Genomic DNA, 21,028 nt, shown 5'->3' with positions numbered 1-21,028 from the left:
ATATGGTGATATGGGTGTGATGGTTAATTTTATGTGCCAACTTGACTGGGCCACAAGGTGCCCAGATATTTGGTCACACATTATCCTGAGAGCTTCTGTGAAGCTGCTTTTGGATGAGATTAACCTTTAAATCAGCAAAGCATATTGCTCTCTCTAATGGGGGTGAACCTCATCTAATCAGTTGAAGGCTGGAAGACCAAAAACACTGACTCTCCCTGAATAAGAATTCTTCCTGCCTGATGGTCCTAGGACTGGAACTATATTAGCTACATGCGCTGTACTGGAATTACATCACTAGCTCTCCCGGTTCTCAGGTTTTTGAGCTCAGACTGGAGCTAAACCATCAGCTCTGCTGGGTCTCCAACTTGCCAACTTATCCTCTAGGTTTTAGGACTCCATAATTATGTATGTGAGCCGCCTCCTTATAAAAAAAATTCTGCCTCTCTCTATACACACACATGTACACAGACACACGTATGTATACACACACACAGTCTATTGATTCTGTTTCTCTAAAGAACCCTAATACAATGAGTGTGTTTGGTCTATGAGACTTCAGTGAGGCATATTTTTATGATATGTTCAGTATGTACATTAAACGGAAAAATTTTTTAAAGTTAAAAAAAGGTAAGAATTTAAAATACTTTTTTTTTTTTAAGTAAGGCCTACTGGTTCGAGAGTATGGAGAAGTAAAGTACTAACCACATGCACTAGAGGCTGTAGAAATTAGGCAAACTCCTTTTTTTTTTTTAATGTTTATTTATTGATTTTGAAAGAGAGAGAGAGAGCAAGTGAGGGGCAAAGAGAGAGGGGGAGAGAGAGTCTCAAGCAGGCTCCACACTGTCAGCACAGAGCCCAACACAGGGCTCAATCCCACAAACTGTAAGATCATGACCTGAGCCAAAATTAAGAGTTAGACACCCAACAGACTGAGCCACCCAGGCACCCCTGGGCAAAATCTTTTGAAAGACAATTTGGCAAGGTGCCTGGCTGGCTCAGTCAGTGGAGCATGCGACTCTTGATCGGGGGTTTGTGAGTCCGTGCCCCATGCTGGGTGGAGAGATTACTTAAAATTAAAATCTTAAAAAAAAAAAAAAAAAAGAAAAAGATAATTTGGCAATATTTATCAAACGCCTTTAAAATGTTATGTTCTTTTATCCTGTAATCCCATTTCTGCAACTCAAACCTAAGGAAATAATCTGAAATGTGGACAAATGTTTTTGCACCTTGTCCACCACAGCATTATGTATGATAGATAAAAACTAGAAACCACCTACACATACATACAAACGGGCCAATCACAGCCCATGCCACCTCCTTGCCCTCCACCTACAACCTTTACTGAGTGCACCGCAGGTCATGTGATATCACCCATGTGATATCACGTGATATGGCTAGATCAAGGTGGTACTGCACTCAAGTTAGACCAATCCCAATCTCTTCTTTCTTCTAGTAATCTGAAATTAGACAGAGGGATTTGAGTCAGTGTCTCTTAGATGTTTGAACTAGAAGATGTTATAGAAGCAGAGCTGGGACCATATATGCAAAGGCAAGAGAGAGAGAGACAGGAAGAAAGTAGACATCAGAGAAAACAAAGCTCAAGGGAGAGGAGAGGAAGTCAGAGAAGGTGCTGAGGGCTTCGGGTCCTTATGCCTGGGATCCATAAGATGTTCCACCATTTCCCTTTCTGTAAAACTAATTTATATGCATTCTTTTACTAACATGCAAATAATCCCTAACCAAATCTGAAATTGATATCTGGGGGTGCAGGGGTGGCATGTGCAGCAAAAGATTCTCAGAGGAAATAGAAGCACTTAGGCAAAGAGTCTTAGGGGGTAGGCTGGGGTGTGTGGGAAAATGTTTAAGTTTTTTTTTTAACATTTATTTATTTTTGAGAGACTGAGAGAGACAGAGCACAAGCCGGGGGCGGGAGGGGCAGGGGTAGGGGGACAGAGAGAGAGGGAGACACAGAATCCAAAGCAGGTTCCAGGCTCTGAGCTGACAGCACAGAGCCTGACGCGGGGCTCAAACCCATGAACCATGAGATCATGACCTGAGCCAAAGTCGGACGCTCAACCGACTGAGCCACCCAAGAGCCCCGGAAAATGTTTAATAACTAGTTTTCCAGAAGCGAGGGGAGAAGCCCTGATTTGGAGCACCTGTCAATTTTCATGGTGTAAATCCTCCTACTGTGGCCGATCTCCAGGTGCTTTACTGCACACAGAGATGCACACAATTGGCTCTCATGAACCAAACACACTGGCTCCATTGGGTTGCAGGAGAGCAGTGAGTACACTTCTTCCTTGGAGGGGATGCTAGCAATTTCTGGTGTGTGGTGGTCAGATAAGTCATGTTCACTAGTTTCTTGTATTCAGACCATGTATCCATCAGGTCTGGGGCCTTCCAATCCCCATTCCTTCCTTCCTTTCTTCCATTCATTCATTAAAGTGGGCTCTACACCCAACATGAGGCTTGAACTCACGACCCTGAGAATAAGAGTCACGTGCTCTACCGACTAAGCCAGCCAAGTGCCCCACTCACCCCCCATTCCAGACCAGCAAAAAGACTTTTTGAAACACACAACCATATTCCTGAGTTTGAAAGCCAAAAGAGTTTGGACGTTAAGTCAACACCCCAGACAAGAAAAAAGAGAAGGCCCTTCCCACCTACCTCATTGGGAAGGACTGTGGCTCCATCTCCATCCCGGGGGACACCATCCTTCCCCACCTGGGGGAGCACCGAGAGTCTGGCCTCCTCGCTGCTGCCTGACTTGGCTGCCTTCTTGTTCAGGATCCTGGCCATGCCCTCTGGCTGATGGTAACTGGCTGGGGAGAGGGGCTCCGGTTTCTTGGTGCTCTCCTCCCCTGCCGCCGAGGTGGGGCTTGGTGCCCGGCCACACACGTTGCGGAAGAACTCCTGCACGATGCCATACTTCGGAGGCTCAGGCTTGGCCCGGGCCTCGGACATGCCCAGTTTCCAGACAGACTCCGTGCTCCCCGAGTGCTCCACAACACTGAAGAGGCTGGACAGCCCGTCATTGATGTTCCTCAATACAGGGCTGTCCCGTGTGGTGGTGGAGCGGGCCCAGGCGGAGCCATTCTGCTTGCCTTGGTGCAGGTTCCACAGGCTGCGGTCCTTGGCGCTGTCCAGTTTGGACACGGACCGCCTCTGGAGCTTTGGCGAGCCATACTTGGGCGAGCAGCACGGCCGCTCGATACGCGAGTGCACCTTGTCCAGGGAGGAGGAGATCTGCTTGCTGCGCACCGACACGAGTGACGAGCTGCGAGGTGACCAGCTCTTGCCGTGGAGACCGCTGCGGGGTGGGTCCGTCTGCAGGCCCACGCTGACCGTGCGGATGGTCTGCGTGCCCACACTGGCCAGGCCCACTGTCTGGCTGGACGTGCTCTTCACTTTCTTCTCCAGCGAGCCCGAGCGCATGGCCTGGCGCACGCAGTTGGTGATCTCCTTCATGTCGTCGCTCATGTTGCCAGACATCTCAAAGTCATGCAGGGCTGCCGGGAAGCCGGGCCCTGCCGCAGAAGGGCTGCCCCCCGAGCCTGCGTCCAAGCGCTGCCGTGAGAAGTTGCAGAGCCACCGGCTGTAGGAGCTCTCAGCTAGCCTGTCAGCCTCGGCTGACTCTTTGGGTTTGGCAGTGGTGAAGAGGAAGCCGGGCTCGATGATGATCTTGCCCTCCCTGTCGTGGACCACGGGGACACCCAGGCGCCGGGCCACTGGGGGACTGTAGTACACGCGGATACCCGTCTTATCAGGAGCCGTGTAGCTTCGCTGCATCTGCCTTCCTGCCGGCTCCTGGCAGCCCAGGGCGCCCAGGCGGTTGCAGTCCCGCGGCGAGAGCCCTGGCTGTTCCTGGGCATCCTTCTCTGAGTCCGCCGGCTGGGTGCCCACAAAGGCAAAGGCAGGGTTGTTGGGCAGCTTCTTGCCTCGGGCAGCTTCACCGGCAAGGTAGGGGGAACAGTCGAGCAAACTTTCGAACTCAGACATGGACGAAACAGATTTGGTCCTGGGAGAAGCAGAGGAGGAAGAGTGAGGTTAGTGGAAGATAATGGAAAGAGAGCAGGCACTCTGGTCTTCTTCGCTGGTCCACAGCTGGGACCACGACCGTCCTGCTCACGTCTTGTGGAAGACGCTATCGGTGCCCTGCCCCACATCGCCTCCGCACCCACACCTACACACCCAACACAGCACACTCCGAACACCTGCCATTCTCCACCAAAGGGCTTTTTTCGTGACTGCAAGAGCACACTTGGCCTCCATGCAGAGGAAGCTACAAATATCACAGAGTTTTGCCCCTACACACAGCCCCCAGCAAACAATGGGTGGGAGTTGGTAGCTCAGTACCCAGCCTCCTTGCTCTTCGGACAGGTGACTCTGAGCTGCACGTTCCACTCGGGCTCCCAGGGTTCCTCAGCGAAACTGAGCTTCGGTTGTCCGCGGAATGACAACATCCCCCTTTGTTGGCTGCCTTCCCTTCCTTGTGTCACTTCCAGTGTTTCCTAAAATCCCTTCCCAAATAAATGACCTGCACTCAAATCCTTGTCTCAGGATCTTTGAGACAAGTTCTCAAATCCTGTGTTTGCTTTTGGGGGAACCCAAATAAGATGCCATTGAACCTCTGGCACCTGTGTTGCCTGACGACCTCCAGTGTCAGGTGCACATAAATGCATCTCAGAGGTCAGACCATTCGGCCCTCCAGGGACTCTAGGCGACAGGTGCTACGGTTCCCACTGGAGTGAGATGGGAAGGATCACCCAAGGTCGCGTTCCTAGAAATGGCACAGCTGGAATTCGAGCCCCACATGCTGACTCCGGAGCCCACCCTCCTACCCTGGGCCTGCCTGGCTTGAGGTTCCTCTCATGGCCCAGATGGGGTTCTGTTGCTCTCATTCTATTCAGGGTTTTGTAACGGTGGAGATATGGCCCTGATAGCCCCAGGATATCCCTGGCCACAGCTCAGGGCGGGGCCCAGAGGAAACTGCTCAGTAATCCCAGGAATAGCCCAGCCTGGTTCCCCTAACTCCAGACACAGGAAGGAACCCCAAGAGGAGCTGAAAATTTCTTTCCCAGCTAGGATGTATGGGGTCCCAGGTTTTCATACATATCCACAATCAAACAAACAAGAAAAATCAAGGGATGGAATTCTAATTGTCCCAAGCTTCCTGGCTTCTCAGTGGCTTCAGTTCCATAGAAACCATATCCCAGGGCTCCATCAGCTCTGCTGAGGTGCTGTGGTGGACACATGGGGCAAGGGAAAGAAGACAGACAAGGAGTGGAGCAGGGAGAGGGCCTGAAGGGTTGGACAGGAGAGGGGCTGCAGGGCAGGGCAGGGCAGGGCAGGGCAGGGCAGGGCAGGGGGAGGGGATGCCAGCACCTTTTTAAGGCGGTTCCCCCAAGCTCAGCTTCAGAAACCCCCTCCTTGTCGAGGATCTTCTCACTCCGCGTCTGTCAAGGAAGAGAGGCAGGAAGAGTGAGTTGTGGCCACCAGCACACCAAGGGAAGGTGACAGGAGGTCAGTGTGGGAGCCGACCCTGGATCCCATGCCTGAGTCTCCTCTTGTAGAGCAGGAGTGAGGTCAGCACTGGTCTGGAATCCCTGTTGGTCAGTTTCTGGCTACAGGGCGTCTATCACTCCCTCCATAGGTATGTGATCCAGGCTTGGTCAATCAGAGCTCCAAGAAAGAACCCTGGGAAAGAGTCTTTTTAGAAGTTATTCTGGGGGTGCCTAGGTGGCTCAGCCGGTTAAGGTCTGACTTCGGCTCAGGTCATGATCTCACAGTTTGTGAGTTTGAACCCCATGTCAGGCTCTGTGGTGACAGCTTGGAGCCTAGAGCCTACTTCTGATTCTGTGTCTCCTTCTCTCTCTGCCCCTCCCCCACTTGTGCTCTGTCTCTCTCTATCAAAAATAAATAAATGTAAAAAAAAAAGAAGTTATTCTGAATGTGGTGGCAACAACAAAGCACCCAACAGCCAACGTTCAGCTAGCAGTGATACCAGCAGCCTGACGTTTCCTGCTCAGGGCTTGTCTCACCCTCATTCCAGAGCAGGTCCCCTGGGACTTGCACAAGTTTTCAGAACCTGCGTCACCAGCCCTCTTGAGCCCCAGTCAAATCCTCTCCTGCCTCAGCTCCCCACAATTTTGTCGCTTACAACCAAATCCCCTGATACACCACTTCCTCGGGCTGTCATGAGCAAAGAGCCTGTATGCCCACTGTCTCCCTACTCAGAATATTGCTATGTGGACAATGCACCTGAGGCTTAAGCAAATGTCACCGACGTGACCTAACTGGTCTCCACAGAGAGGGCTGGGCTACAGCACAGAATGTGATTCTCATTTTACCACTGAGGTAACCGGAGCCCAGGCAGGGAAGGATAGAGTGACTTGCTCAAGATCAGACAGCTCTTAGAGGCCTTGCTTTTCAGAAAGGCACAAGCGACACCAAAGAGAGGGCAAAGGCCTGGCCAAGAACACGGAGAAACACCCAGCCTCTCTCCCAGGCATGGAAGGATGACACTGGCAGGGGATCCTCACAAGTCCCCAACCACTGGGGACTCCTCACAAGTCCCCAACCACTGGCTGGAACTATGGGGTAGAGATGCCAGGATCAAGGAGCCCAAAGTGCAAGGGTATGACCTGTGAGACAGAGTTAGCATCGTCCCTGTCACCTCTCTCCCACATGTGAGGGGCTTCGCAGTGGAGCCAGGAGCCAAGAGAACATGGATGGCCTGCTACCCCCTCACCTCTTTCCAGCTGTTGTCCTGCTTCTCCAGGTCTGAGTGCTTCAGGACCCAGGGGTCAGCAGCCTTCTGTAGCTGGGCAAGGGTAAAGAGGGTGGTCAGTGGTGGGTAAAGCTGGTGAGCGGGCCCTAGCTCTGTGCAGGCCACTCTGCAGGCTCTGCTTTAGCCCGGAGGACCCAGTCATGGGCTAGGAGACATCTTCCCAGTGGGCAGCGGCTCCGTGCCACCAAAAGGTGGATTTGGAAAATGGCCACGAGAGCAGCCATTTACAGGCATCCTTAGAGAGCCCATCATTCTATACGGTAACCGCTGTCACTGCTACGCTAATTCATGCTGCAATTCCTGGACCAGCTAGGTCAGCTAAGCACCAGCTGGATGACGTCAGAGTGGGGGCTCCATACTGGGCATCCTAAGCAGTAGGTAGATGGAATGAGTAGACTGACCTCTACACTCTGCTGTGAACAGCTCTTTATGAAAGAGGCAAACAAATATAAACATACGTATCTTATGATTCCATCACTGATTCAAGAAAGAAAAAAGATCTTGGTCATGGGATCAAGCCCCACTGTCAGCATGCAGCCTGCTTGGGATTCTCTCTCTCTCTCTCTCTCTCTCTCTCTCTCTCTCTCCCCCTCTGCCCCTCACCTCCCCGCAAAATAAAGAGATATTTAAAATAAATAAATAAAGATTTTTTTTAAAAAAGATCTCTGTGAACATAAATTTAAATAGCAAGAAAGGGAAGAAGTGGGTTGGCGTATGATTTTGCAATATTTGGGTCTTATATAAAGATGATGTCCTGATTTATGTAATTAAAATAAAAAGTAAAACAAAGGAAAAAGTCAAAATAAAGAATGGCGCATAGCAGCCTGGTAGGTGGCAGCTGGGTGCGTGATGTGCACCGTACTGGGGCGTAATGGCCAATGATGGTTTTTCCCATCCCCCTCTTTTGGTCAGAGGACTCTAACTTTCTCAAATTCGGAGGGCTCTAGGGGTAGGCACATGACTTACAACTGGCCAATCAGCCTTATGGAAGAGGAAAACTCTCTATTGCCAGTGGTAAGCTGTAAAGAGATGAGTACACAACTAACAGTAGCCATATTTGATGACAGCTTGCTTCGGAATAAAGCACAGAGGAAAGCAAGCCTGAGAGACTGTCCGACGGATAGACCTAGCGCCTACTGCATTCTCTGAGCACCTGGATCCAGCTATAACTGAAGGAGATCCTAGCCCCGGACTTTTCCCACAGTGAGTCCCCGCGGTGGCTGGAGCCAGCTGGGGCTGGGACAGGCCTCACCTGGCTCAGGCGGTTCTGCAGCTCCTTTACCTGCTGCTCCACCTGCTGCTTCTCACCCTGAAGCCGCTCCACCAGCTGCAGCTTCTCCTGGCTCCAGTTGCGCTCGCTGATCTGCAGCTGCCTCGTCAGCTCCATGACAGCGCTGTAGGACTCCGCCAGCAGGTGCTGCTGCTCCTCGCGCTCCCTCTGTAGGGCTGCCTTCCAGTCGGGCCCTGCCCGCTCCCCAGCCCCCTTGCCAGCCTTCAGCTCCATCTGCAGCAGAAGGAAGAGCAAACTGGGTGTCTGGCACCAGGGGACCCTGCCTCTCTGCCCTGAAGACCCCTCGCCTGCTGACCACCTACTCAGAACTAAGCCCTCCTCACAGTCAAGGCTCGCAGGGAGCTCTTTCCATGCCAAGCTCTGTGCTTCCCAAGCGTTGTCTCAGTATCCTCATGACGTCTCAACAAGACAACTACCTTTTTTGATATTATAGAGAGGAGAAAGAGGTTCGAAGAGGTTATCTGGCCCAGGTCACATAGCTACAAAACAGCAGAGGTTCCTGGTTATTGCTTCTCATAGTTCATCAACTCTCACAACTGGTCTGGGTTTATGGTGAGTGCGGGACACGCACCCAGGATCACAAAATGAATGTGTGCAGCAATCAGCCCAGAGTGATGGGTTTCGTGGCACCAAGACTCAGGGTGGCAGGAGGTAAATATGCAGCCTCAAGCATCAGTGTACCCCAAGTCCCCCAGGCTGTGGTCTCATATGTTAACCCCCATAGGGGCCGGTCCACATCCCAGTGTGCAGGGGCACTTGGAATGGCTGGGTTGTGGGGGGTAAGCAGGAACAGTGAAATGTGCAGACAGGGCAGGAGCTGTGAGCTCTGCAGGGAGGGTTAGGAGGAAAGAAGGGTGGCACTGGGAAGCCAGAAGTGTGTGAACCCTGGGAAGAAGGTTGGGGTCATGGTAATGAGAAGGCAGGAGGAACAGAGAATTGGGAGAAAGGTCAGGTCTGCTTCATATTAGCTGGATGACCTTGGGAAAGAAATTTAACCCCTCTGTGTTTGTTTCATTGCTTGTCCAGCAGAGATCATCAGTGTGCACACCCCCAAGGGGCCCACGATGCCCAGGAAGGCAGCCTGCAGCAGGGACAGGCTTGGGGAAGCTGGGACCTGAAGAGTCATGACAGGTGGGGGTGGTGGTCACGACAATCTCTCTGAGTGGGAGGAAACCCACCCTCTCACTTTTCAGACCGCAGGAGGGCAACAACTTGCCTCCGGGCACACAACAGAGACCACAGCTCCAGGGCTCCTGGTTAAGGCTCCTTTGATCTCCCTGGGCTGTGGGGAGGGGAGTCCCCCAGTTTGTGGGGAGGAAGCAAAACAAAACCAGGTAGCAAAGGATTAAGGGGATTCTTATGAGGAGAGGTGGGAGTGAATGAATACATCAGGGAGAAGCCCAGCCATGTGTGAAGGCCGTCACCAGGTGCAGACAGGCATTTAAGCATCTGGCCTCACTTGTGAACCCATGGTGCAACAAAGGTGCCTATGATGTCCCGAGCCCATGTGTCAGTCCTTCACATTCCTTTCCTGGCCCAATGACTCCAAGGCTCCAGTGTTTCTGGTACCCTTGCTGTATGATTCCAGCCATGATCTTGCCATCCCTGGGCCACGAGAGGAGGTGAAGGGGTTCCTATGCTCCCAGATCTGACAACTGTGAGGGTTTAGATGAGGGAGGAACAAAGGGGGAAATGTCTCTGACAGGTGGGGGACTCACCTGGGCAGTATGGCTCTTCAACTCTGCCCGCTCTGTCTCCCAGGTGGCCTTGGCCTTGGCAAACTGTTGCTGAAGTTCAGTCAGACCACGGCGTTCATCCCGAAGTAGCCAGCACAGCTCCTTCAGTGTCACCTTCATGTCAGCCAGTGTCTTGATATACTCATTGGGCTGCAGATGGGGGCAAGGCCTGGGTTAGGAGCTTCGAAGGCATGGGAAGGGGAGCCTGGGCTGGGAGCACTCACCTAGAGTCCAGCCCAGGACTCTACCTGGTCTCGAGCAAACCGCATGACCTCCCTAGGTCATCTCACCCATAAAACGGGCATGACAAGCCCAGCCATGGCCTGACATGTTCCCCAGCCTCACATAAACAAAAACCCCGGAGGCTACAGAAATTATTGTTCAGCCTAAATGTGAGGTGGGCCTTGGCTTCTTTGAGCTTCTGTAGAGTCTAGGCCCTGAGTCTTTCTCCTTGCCCAAGATCTGCTTGTCTAACCCATCATGGGCCAGATGGGAAATACGAACTACGCAGCCTCCTGACTGCCTGACTCAGTCCCAATCTTCTCTCCTTGGCCAATGACCTGTTTCCCACCTACCCACGCTCACTGTGTATGAACCTGGGAGCTCTCTCTGCCCCATGGCTTGATTTGACGGTTCCTGACTCCAGACCACAAGGCCTCTCTTCACACGACCCCCCAACTTGATGTCCTTACCTTCACTATGTACATCCCGAGCCTCAGCCAATCCCAGAATACCCTGCCACACCTTTGCACATACAATTCTCTCAGTCCAAAAGGGCCTTTTCCCTTCTCTATTATGCAAGCTCCCATTCATCCTTCAAAACCCACCACCTATTACCCCTTCTCTGTGATCCACACAGAATTAACTGCTCTCTTACATGTGACCACACAGTCCATCATCTGTCACTACCCTGGATGACTCATGAACCCCATAGCACTAAGCATCTGGGGCCAGTAAACAGGCAGTAATCCTCTGCAGCTTTAGTACCCCATGCAAGACAGGTCAGAGAAGGTGGCAGGAAGTGATCGCTAAATAGACGAACCATGGGCAGGACAGGACTGGGAACAGGCTGGGAACGCACCGTGTTTTGGGTCCAGCTGTCCCCTGTACAGGTCTTGTTATCTGAATGCTGGGCATTTAATTCTTCTTCCTCCATTAGCAGGTACAGCTCCTTCATGCTATTTACCTACATTCAACGGAGGGTAGAAGGATATCATGCTTGGGAGTCTCACCGTCGGGGGAAGGGATTCAGGCTAGTGGCCCAGATAGAAAGGGTCTTACACAGTCAGGTAGGAAGAAAGAAGGGGGGTTTATGGTTCAGGATGAACTACTCTAGTTCAACACCGATTTCCCAAATTTTAACTTTGGCTATTGCTCACCACCTAGGCCTAAGAGCACACAGCTGGAAATGCAGGCCGTTGTGGCCTTCTCTACCACTTCTTCTGGCTCAGGGGCCGTGAGGCATCTCTGAGAGCTACTCAGAATTAACCATGTTGTCAGGCTGGGTCAAGGTAGGCCCTGTGGGTGCAATAAAAGGACCATGGGCACCCCCATAATTATAGATAAAGGCAACCAAAGGTTTGGGTGGACAGAGGGAGCCATCCTGGTTTGCTGTGGATGGATTTGGGGCAGAAGTCCAGAGCCAGCCAAGGAGACCAGGGTACTAGGTTCAGGATGGGAATGACGCAGAAGGAAGCCAGCTTCTGACTGGGGTGCTCACCCATCATTCATTCATGTATTCACTCACTGATTCGACAAATATTTATTGAATACCTATCATGCGCCAGGCCCTTTGTTCAGAGCTGGGAATATATCAGTGAGCAAGACAGACAAAAGCCCTTTCATTTCCAGTAGCAGGAAATCAAACAAATAAGTGAAATGTATGAATGTCATTAAATATTTGGAATGTCACATGGAGATATGCCATGGAGAAAGAGAACAAGCAGAGGATTTGGGATGTGGTGCGTGTGGGTGGTCAAGGAGGGCCTTAGAGAGATGTGGATATTTGGGCAACGCCCCGAAGGAGGTAAAAGAATAAGCCACGTGAACACCTGCAGGTTAGGAATTCTAGGGAAAGGGCACAGCAAATGTAAAGGCCCTGAGGTGGGAACACATTTGTTTGAGGGAAGCAAGAGAGGCAGGGAGGAAGTGAGAGAGGTACAGGGAACAAGGCTGGCTGACCAGGCCAGGGACTTGTAGGGACTTTGGCTTCTGCTCTGGGTAAAATGGGAGCCAGGGGAGGACTGTGAGCTGAGCAGTGATGCCAACCTGACTTTCAGTTTCATGAGATCACTGCAGCAACAGAACCCCATATCACAAAACTGCAGGGGATGCCATGCACATGGAATATATGCCACCTGAATGCAAGATGCTCAGCTCGTATCCTTCTAAATGCAAAACACTTGGTGGAAGACTGCAAGGGCAGAAGCAGGGAAACCAGGTAGGAGGCTGCAGTGACAATCCAGGCAAGAAGTGACGGTGGCTCAGCTGGGAGGGATGGGAGGGAGGGTAGAGTGGCTGGGTCAGACTCTAAATGAATAGATTCTGGATAGATTCACAATGTGCAAGAAAGGCCATTTAAGCCATGTGCCTGGGTAAGCTCCCCAAGGGAGTAAGTGTAGGTAAGGGAGAGATGTGACCCAAGGGCGGAGCCTTAGAGACTCTGACATTAAGAGAGGTCAGGGAGAAAAGAAGGGTCCATCCAAGGAGATGGAGAAGGAACAACCAGTGAGTGAGGTGGAAGGAAACCCAAGAGGGTGTGATGTCCTAGAAACCAAATGAAGAAGGGTTTCTAGTGTCAGGACAGGCACTGAGGCTTGCAAGTATGTGAGGGGGAGCAGGGCCTGCCTGAACAAACACCTTATTCTGTCGCTGGTCACGAGTATCTAAACATACAGACTTCGGTTGTCTGTATACACAGGTGCACGATTCTTTCTCTAAAATCCTTGGGGCTGGGTGTGCTTGGAATTCAGAATGAAAGGGGATTTAGAAAGAGAATGTGGTACCTACACTGTATATTATACAAATGAACTGCCCCAGCAGGGTCTGGTGTAACACTCTATGCTCAAGCACACTGATGTTGCCTCTATAAACATATGAATATTACTATGAAATTGGATAAATAAAGGTTTTGCTGCCAAATGAATGTCAGGCCCATCTTTTCCCACTGAGTTCGATACAATAAAACATAGCTCTCAGAGCTTCTGGAGTTCAGAATTGAGGCAAGGAATCAACGATCTTTATCTAATGATAATTATCTCTGTATCATAGCATATTTGTAAAGATGAAATGCAATAATCCACCTAAAGTACTTAACACAGTACCCAGAACACCATACTCAATACCTGTGGGTTTTTATCATTCACATGTATAATTCTGCATTATACAGAATAGACATATATATTCTTTGAGGGTATGAATGCATATCAAGTTTATTATTTATATAGTTATATGCATATATTTATACATATTTCTACACATGCACTTCATATAATATTTATACGTGTGTATATATCTATTTTTGCAATGTATATAGTTATGTTTGTACCTTTCTAAAAATTTTTTAATGTTTATTTATTTTTGAGAGAGAGAGAGAGAAAGAGAGACAGAGTGAGTGGGGGAGGGGCAGAGAGAGAGGGAGACACAGAACTCGAAGTGGGCTCCAGGTTCTGTGCTATCAGCACAGAGTCAGATGTGGGGCTCGAACTCAGGAGCCGCGAGATCATGACCTGAGCCGAAGTTGGACGCTTAACTGACAGAGCCACCCAGGCTCCCCTAGTTATGTTTATATCTTATTAATTATGTTTATATCAGTAAATGTATGTATTTCTCTTAATTACAGGTACATAAATTATTTCATTTTCTATGCTTACCTTTTGAAAATTTTATTTCTCTTTTTATTTTTTAATGCTTATTTATTTATTTTGAGAGAGAGAACATGTGCATGCAAGCAGGGGGGAGCGGCAGAGAGAGAGAATCCCAAGCAGGCTCTACGCTATCAATACAGAGCCTGATGCGGGGGCTCAATCTCATGCACTGTGAGATCATGACCTGAGCCAAAACCAAGAATCGGACACTCAACCGACTGAGCCACCCAGGCGCCCCACATTATTATGTTTTTTCTAAAGTAAGTTTCTGTTTCTCTTTGTTAGTCTAGCATATGGAAATGACTAGAAAGATTTTTACCAAATATGGAGGATTTGCCTGAGACAAATTGACTTAAAATATAGGCTATGTGGCCTCCAATTCATTTTTTAGGGTGTGGGGGAGCATCTAACTCAGCAGCCAAAACTGGGCTTCAGATAAAATCAATATGGTGGTTAAAAATAAGTCAATATGGACATGCCTGGGTGGCTCTGTTGGTTAAGTGTCTAGCCTCAGCTCAGGTCATGATCTCGCAGTTCTGAGTTTGAGCCCCATACCAGGCTCTGTGCTGACAGCTCAGAGTCCGGAGCCTGCTTCTGATTCTGTGTCTCCCTCGCTCTCTGCCCCCACCCCCATTTGCGCTTGCGGGCGCTCTCTCTCTCTCTCTCTCTCTCTCAAAAATAAACATTAAAAAAAAAAAAAGCCAACATGGTGGTTCCTAAAAATATTATAAACAGAACTACCATATGAACCAACAATCCCATTTCTGGGTACATATCCAAAGGAAATGAAATCTGGATCTCAAAGAGAAATCTATACTCTCAGGTTCATTGCAGCATTATTCACAATAGCCAAGATACAGAAAAAACATAAGTGTTCACAAATGAATGGATAAAGAAAACGTGTGTGTGTGTGTGTGTGTGTGTGTGTGTCTGTGTGTGTATACACACAATAGAATATTATTCAGCCATAAAAGAGAGGAAAATTTTGCCATTTTTGACAACACGGATGGATCTAGTGGACATTATGCTAAGTGAAATAAGTCAGATACAGAAAGATAAATACTGCAAGATCTCACTTAAATGTGGAATGGAAGAAAAGCCAAACTCATACAAGCAGCAAGCAGAATAGTAGTTGCCAAGGAAAGGGAAGTGGGTGGATGGGGAGATGTTGGTCAAAAGGTACAAAGTTTCAGGGGTGCCTAGGTGGCTCAGCTGATTAAGCGTCCCACTTTCAGCTCAGGTCATGATCTCATGGTTCGTGGGTTTCAGCGCTGCATCGAGCTCAGGGCTGACAGCTCAGAGCCTGGAGCCTGCTTCAGATTCTGTCTCTCCCTCTGTCTCTGCCCCTCTCCTGCTCATACTCTATCTCTCTGTCTCTCTCAAAAATAAATAAACATTTAAAAAAAAGGTACAAAGTTTCAGTTATGCAGGATGAATAAGTTCTGGAGATCTATGTACAGCATGATGACTACAGTTAACGATACTGTATTGTATAACGGTACTGTATTGTACTAAGAGAGCATTTAAGTGTTCTCACCATAAAAAAAAAAAAAAAGAAAGAAGAAAGGAAAGAAAGTATAACTATGTGAAGTGATATGGGCATGTTAGTTAGCTTGACTGAGGTGATCATGTTTGATATATACATATATCAAAACATTAAGTTGTACACCTTATATATATACAACTTCTATGTGTCAATTATACCTTAATAAAGTTGAACAAAATGTGGTTTATACATATATACACTGGAATATTATTCAGCCTTAAGAAGAAAGGACATTCTGCAATATGCTACAGTGTGGATGAACCTTGAGGATGTTATGCTCAGTGAACTAAGCCAGCCATAAAAAGACAAAAACTGCATGCTTCCTCTTGAGATACTTAGTGGACAAAATCACAGGGACAGTAAGTAGAATGGTGGCTGCCAGGGACCAGGGGAGAGGGTTATAGGGAACGCTTGTCTAATATGTATAGGATTTCAGTTGTGCCAAATGAAAAGAGTTCTGGAACAGGAGGGAGTCTTTTGGGGCACTGGAAATGTGCTCTGTGTGATCTGGGTAGGGGCTATACAGCTGTATACAACAAAACTTCATCAGCTATACACTTAAGATGTGTGCAATATATACAATATGTGCAGTAGATACTATATTTGCATATAATACAATAGTAGCGAAACTAGATTATTAAATTTACCTAGATCTTGTTGCCTGCTAAAGACTGTGAGGTTTGTTGGGGTGCCTGGGTGGCTCAGTCAGTTGAGCATCCGACTCTTGATTTTGGCTCAGGTCATGATCTCACAGTGTGGGATCGAGCCCTGTGTTGGGCTCTGTGCTAACAGTGTGGAGCCTGCTTGGGATTCTCTCTCTCTCTCCCTCTCTCTCGGCCCCTCCTCTGCTCATGTTCTCTCTCTCTCTTTCTCTCCTCTCTCAAAATAAACAAACATTAAAAGAAAGAAATAAAGACTCTGAGGTTTCTTAAAAAGGGAAATAGACAAATATTAAAGAGGTGTTAGAGATCTACCAGCCCCCAAAGAGACTTTCTCCTGGTGAGGCAGGACCAAGTCTGTCTTCACCACAATATCCCCAGCACCTGCCACAGGACCCAGTATAGGGCTGGCTCTCAACAAGCAGATGCTGAATGAGGGAATGAATGCAGAGATGGAAGCCTGAAAGCTGATGGCTTGTAGATGAGCCTCAGGGCTGTGTCACTGCCAGCTGGGTGTCCCTCTAGACCTATCTTCCCCATCCTACCCCTGCTCTAGTCCCAGTCCCAGGGGAACCATACATACCTCAAGGAAGTCATCCCCCTCACTGGGTAAAATCTTGCCCTGCCGCCAACGCTTGAGGAACCACCTGAGCTTCATGAAGAGCAGCAGAAAGTTGTGCTTGAATTGTTGGGACTCCTGCACCAGCATGTTCTTCTCCTGGCTCCAGAATTTCTGCTCCAGCCTCCGCTGGAGGCTCAGACTCTGCAGCTCGAACTCCCGTCTCAGGAGTGCCCTCTGCTGGTCCTCCTTCAGCTGGGAGAGGGGCGAGAGCATGAGCACCCCACGGCTGTCTTCCCAGCCCTGCCCCATCCCATTCCAGGCCTCAGATAAAGACAGAGAGCAAACTTTGGGAGGTGCCTGTTGGTGATCCCTGGTAGGGGCTCCACCACTATCAGCTCATTCTGTTAAGATAAACCCCAGAGAAGAGAAACTCAAAAGCAGCAGCAATCACAGTTACAGATCAGTGAGAAGCGAGATTAGAACCCAACTCTGTCTCACTATAAAAGCCATGACATCACATAATGAGCACATATTGGCTGCCAAAGTTTCATGGGAACTCTTCACATTTAATGAGGAACCCGGGCAGGTGAACCTCGATGGCAGGAAGAGGTGACCCATGTGGAACACAAAGGGCATGCCGGGAGTGAGAATATGCAACTCCCCAGGAAGGAATGCAAGGTCATGACTGAGAGCGGGCAGAGACCTGGATTAGAATCTCGCCCTGGGAACGCACTGCAGCTCCCTGGTCATCAGTCTCCTCATCTGTAAAATTGGGACACCTCATGGGGGAAATCCTAAGGATTAAAGGACATAATGTGTGAAAAGAGCATTGCATGGACCTGACATACAGTAAGGGCTTATACATTTCTATTAAGCTTTCTATTAGCTTTCTATTAGCAAGACTATCTGCCTTAATTACCAGCCAGACCTACGACCTTTCTGCCACAGGTTTTTGGCTCTGCTGGGGGCAGTATTTCATAGTTGGGAAACTGAGGCCCAGAGAGGAGACAGGATTGGCCTGAGGTCACACAGGCCACCAATGACAGGCCCAGGATTCCAGCCCAGTACAGCTCAATCAAGTACAGCGAGGGCTGGCCTCAGGTTTCCCCGATACCCTTGTCTTCTGAAGACCCGTGGAGCCCTAAGGTTTCTGCCTTCAGTTCAGAGAAGAGAAGGAGGAGTTGGTGCAGGGGGCCGGGGGCACTGGACGTCACCCACCTGGACCATTTTCTGGTTGAAGTTGTCGGCCTCCTCCTTCCGTAGCTGCCGCTCCTGGGAGAGCTGCTCTTGCAGGCCCCGGAGGCTGTCATGGGCCTCAGCCAACACCAGCTGCAGCTCCTTGATCTGGGGTAGGGGTAAGGGACACAGAGGGAGACAGCAGGAGGGGGACAGAAGCTGCGGTCAGAGAACGAGAGTTAAGCGGGACCTGAGCTGACCATTGAGCACGAATCAGGCACAATGGCTGTCCCTACTGCAGGAGACTGTCATAAAGATCAAACAAAAGAGTGCACATCATTCTAGCTATTATTATAATTTCACCTTGATAATTTCTCTCTTCAAAATGCATTTGAGGAAAATATACTGAGAAAGCTAAGCCTGATTCCCAAAAATGTTCGCTGTCTCATTGTTTATAATTGCAAAAATTTAGAAACAACTCGGATAAGGGGATTAATATGTGTGGTTAATAGGTCTATACACGTGTAAAAATCTAATCAACTGTACACGTAAGGATACTGTCCTTTATTGTAGGTACATTAGTATGTTATACTTCAATAAAAGTCAAAAAGATAGATATATACCTCCACAGAAAAACAGGAAGGACACGGACACACATACCCAATGTGAACAGCGGTTAACCAAGTGACAATCTTGGGATCCTGACTTCTCTTAAATCTTTATGCAATGCTGCTTAGGGATTTTGCTATAGTTATTCATTGCTTGTAATGACTATGTAATAAAATCTTAGGAAAAAGACAGTAAAACTCTACATTTTGAGGGGAAATTGTGTTTATAAGTATTTGTTTAAAAAAATTTTTTTTAATGTCTATCTTTATTTTTGAGACAGAGAGAGACAGAGCATGAGCAGGGGAGGGGCAGAGAGAGAGGGAGACACAGAATCTGAAGCAGGCTCCAGCCTCTAAGCTGTCAGCACAGAGCCTGACGCAGGGCTCGAACTCGTCAACCATGAGATCACGACCCGAGCCGAAGTCGGACGCTTAACCGACTGAGCCACCCAGGTGCCCCTGTTTATAAGTATTTGTAGCTAAACAGGCAAAACTAATCTATTCTGTTAGACGTCAGGATTGGGACTAGATGGGGACTAGATGGGGACCAGAAAGGAGGCTTCAGGGACAGGTCATGCTCTACTTATTAATCTGCTCGCTGATGACATAGAAGTGTTCAGTCTGTGGAAGTTATTTGAGCCGTCCACTTACAATACATGTGCTTTTCAAAAAATAACAAAAAAACGAAGAACAAAACAATACATATGCTTTTCTGTATGTATGTTATACGTCAATTTAAAATATTTTTTAATTTTTTTAATGTTTATTTTTGAGAGAGAGACAGAGTGCTAGTGGGGGAGGAGCACAGAAAGGGAGACACAGGGGGCACCTGGGTGGCTCAGTCGGTTGAACATCCGACTTCAGCTCAGGTCATGATCTCGTGGCTTGTGGGTTCGAGCTCCACATCGGGCTCTATGCTGACAGCTCAGATAGCTCAGAGCCTGAAGCTTGCTTCGGATTCTGTGTCTCCCTCTTTCTCTGCCCCTCCCCCACTCATTCTCTGTCTCTCTCTTCTCAAAAATAATAAATAAAAGGGGCGCCTGGGTGGCTCGGTCGGTTAAGCGGCCGACTTCGGCTCAGGTCATGATCTCGCGGTCCGTGAGTTCGAGCCCCGCGTCGGGCTCTGTGCTGACCACCCAGAGCCTGGAGCCTGTTTCAGATTCTATGTCTCCCTCTCTCGGACCCTCCCCCGTTCATGCTCTGTCTCTCTCTGTCTTAAAAATAAATAAATGTTAAAAAAAATTTTTTTTTTAAATGATAAATTAAAAAAAAAAAAAAGGGGAGACACAGAATCTGAAGCAGGCTCCAGGCTCCAAGCTGTCAGCACTGAGCCTAAATGGAGCTCAAACCTACAAACCATGAGATCATGACCTCAGCCAAAGTTGGACACTTAACTGACTGGGCTACCCAGGCACCCCCAAAAAAATTTTAAGTATTTCTCATAACAGAGGGAAATGTTATGCTGTCATGTTAAGCAGGGAAAAAAAAAAAAAAAAAGGAATGTCATCTGTCACTCATTCCCAGGCATGGCAAGATGTCCCTCTGTAAAATAAAAAACATTTATTATCCAGCCAATAACATGGAAATTTGGCAATGGAAGGCACTCTGATTCAAGGTATACCTTGTACGTCTATTTGATATTGAAGATCCTTGCAGGGCTGGATACTACCTGCAGTCTCTAGTGTTCTCCTTGAACTCAATGCCTAACACAGTGCCTGGAAAATTATAACTGCCCAGTAAAAAGTGGTTGAGTGAAACAATAATCCAATGCATGCAGGTGAGTCGGCTTATCTCCTTTCCTCAGAAAATTAAAACCGAGTATCTCATGTTTTATTTTGTTTTTTTCCCCTTTTGCCATGGCTGCTTGGAAGCTCAGAGAACCACTTAGAGAGTTTGAGCCATCAACTTCAAGGGAGCTTCTCCCCCTGGGCAGTTGCAGACTGGCCTTCCTGGGACTACAAAATTGCCTTCCCAAGAATGTTCACAAGAAAAGGGTTCTTAGTTTGGGGAACACACAGGGTTCTCCATGGCTCAGGAATCTCAAGGAGGCTCCATCCCATCCACAGAAGACTTTTCTTGCTTCAGGTTCATTAGGAAGCGCTGGGGGAGACTCAGTAGGCTTGAGAGGGGCTCAGAACTACCAGGAATTCCTCAAGGACCAGGGAATCCTAGAAATTCTACAGCCATCACCCACTCTAATCCTTGCATGTTACAAAGGGGAAGATACAGGCAGAGAATGGGAACATGCCCAAGGCCACAAAGCCACCATACTGGTGGGTCCCCTGAGGTCCTGAGATATATCATCTTCTTCCTCCTCCTCTTCTTCGCCTAATAGGGACCAGATTTAAGGCTTTTCATGTATTTAATCCTTTCAACAGCCCTATGAGGGATCACCTTTATTTTGAAGGTAAGAATACTGAGGATCGGAGAGGTAAAGTGACTTATCTACAATCTCACAGCCAGTATATAGCAGATCCACGATTTGAACCCAGTCAGCCTGACTGTAAAGATTGCTGCCTTCCTCCTAAAGAAATGAGTGGTTTCACTAAATGACATAAATTACTAAATTCCCAGTGAAATTTAGTATAGGAAAATAAAATCAATTTCTTCAAAGGAGTTTATAAGCTTTCTTTTGTCGGGCCAAGAGGATGGCCCCAACTTCCTTGTCTCCCTTTTAGCACTTGCTGCCTGGAAGCTTAGAACCAAATGGAATACTCAAAACCCACATCATCACCAGCTAAGCTTCTCCATGGATTGCTCAGCTTTGGGGAGGCCCCCGCCACTCTCCTCC

General features: G+C 48.5%; 1 protein-coding gene across 3 annotated transcripts in view; it reads right to left on the bottom strand.

Moving 5' to 3' along the window:
* SOGA1 (suppressor of glucose, autophagy associated 1) overlaps positions 1–21,028 on the bottom strand; it is a 67,415-nt gene that overhangs the window by 4,785 nt on the left and 41,602 nt on the right. For 2 of the 3 annotated variants that reach the window (XM_049650836.1, XM_049650838.1), the window contains 8 exons: positions 17,672–17,797; positions 16,475–16,705; positions 10,902–11,006; positions 9,803–9,970; positions 8,046–8,297; positions 6,755–6,826; positions 5,389–5,459; positions 1,957–4,021 (listed from right to left, as the gene is read on the bottom strand). In XM_049650836.1, coding sequence (XP_049506793.1) covers positions 2,509–4,021; positions 5,389–5,459; positions 6,755–6,826; positions 8,046–8,297; positions 9,803–9,970; positions 10,902–11,006; positions 16,475–16,705; positions 17,672–17,797 — 2,538 coding nt within the window. In that variant the 3' untranslated portion in view covers positions 1,957–2,508. Of the gene's footprint in view, positions 1–1,956; positions 4,022–5,388; positions 5,460–6,754; positions 6,827–8,045; positions 8,298–9,802; positions 9,971–10,901; positions 11,007–16,474; positions 16,706–17,671; positions 17,798–21,028 lie in introns of those variants that run through there. The other variant, XM_049650837.1, reaches the window with a different exon arrangement.

This window comes from Panthera uncia, assembly GCF_023721935.1.
Source record: "Panthera uncia isolate 11264 chromosome A3 unlocalized genomic scaffold, Puncia_PCG_1.0 HiC_scaffold_11, whole genome shotgun sequence".
Lineage (NCBI taxonomy): Eukaryota > Metazoa > Chordata > Mammalia > Carnivora > Felidae > Panthera > Panthera uncia.
Note: the sequence above shows the minus strand (reverse complement) of the source record. Positions and strands in the feature narration are given on the sequence as shown.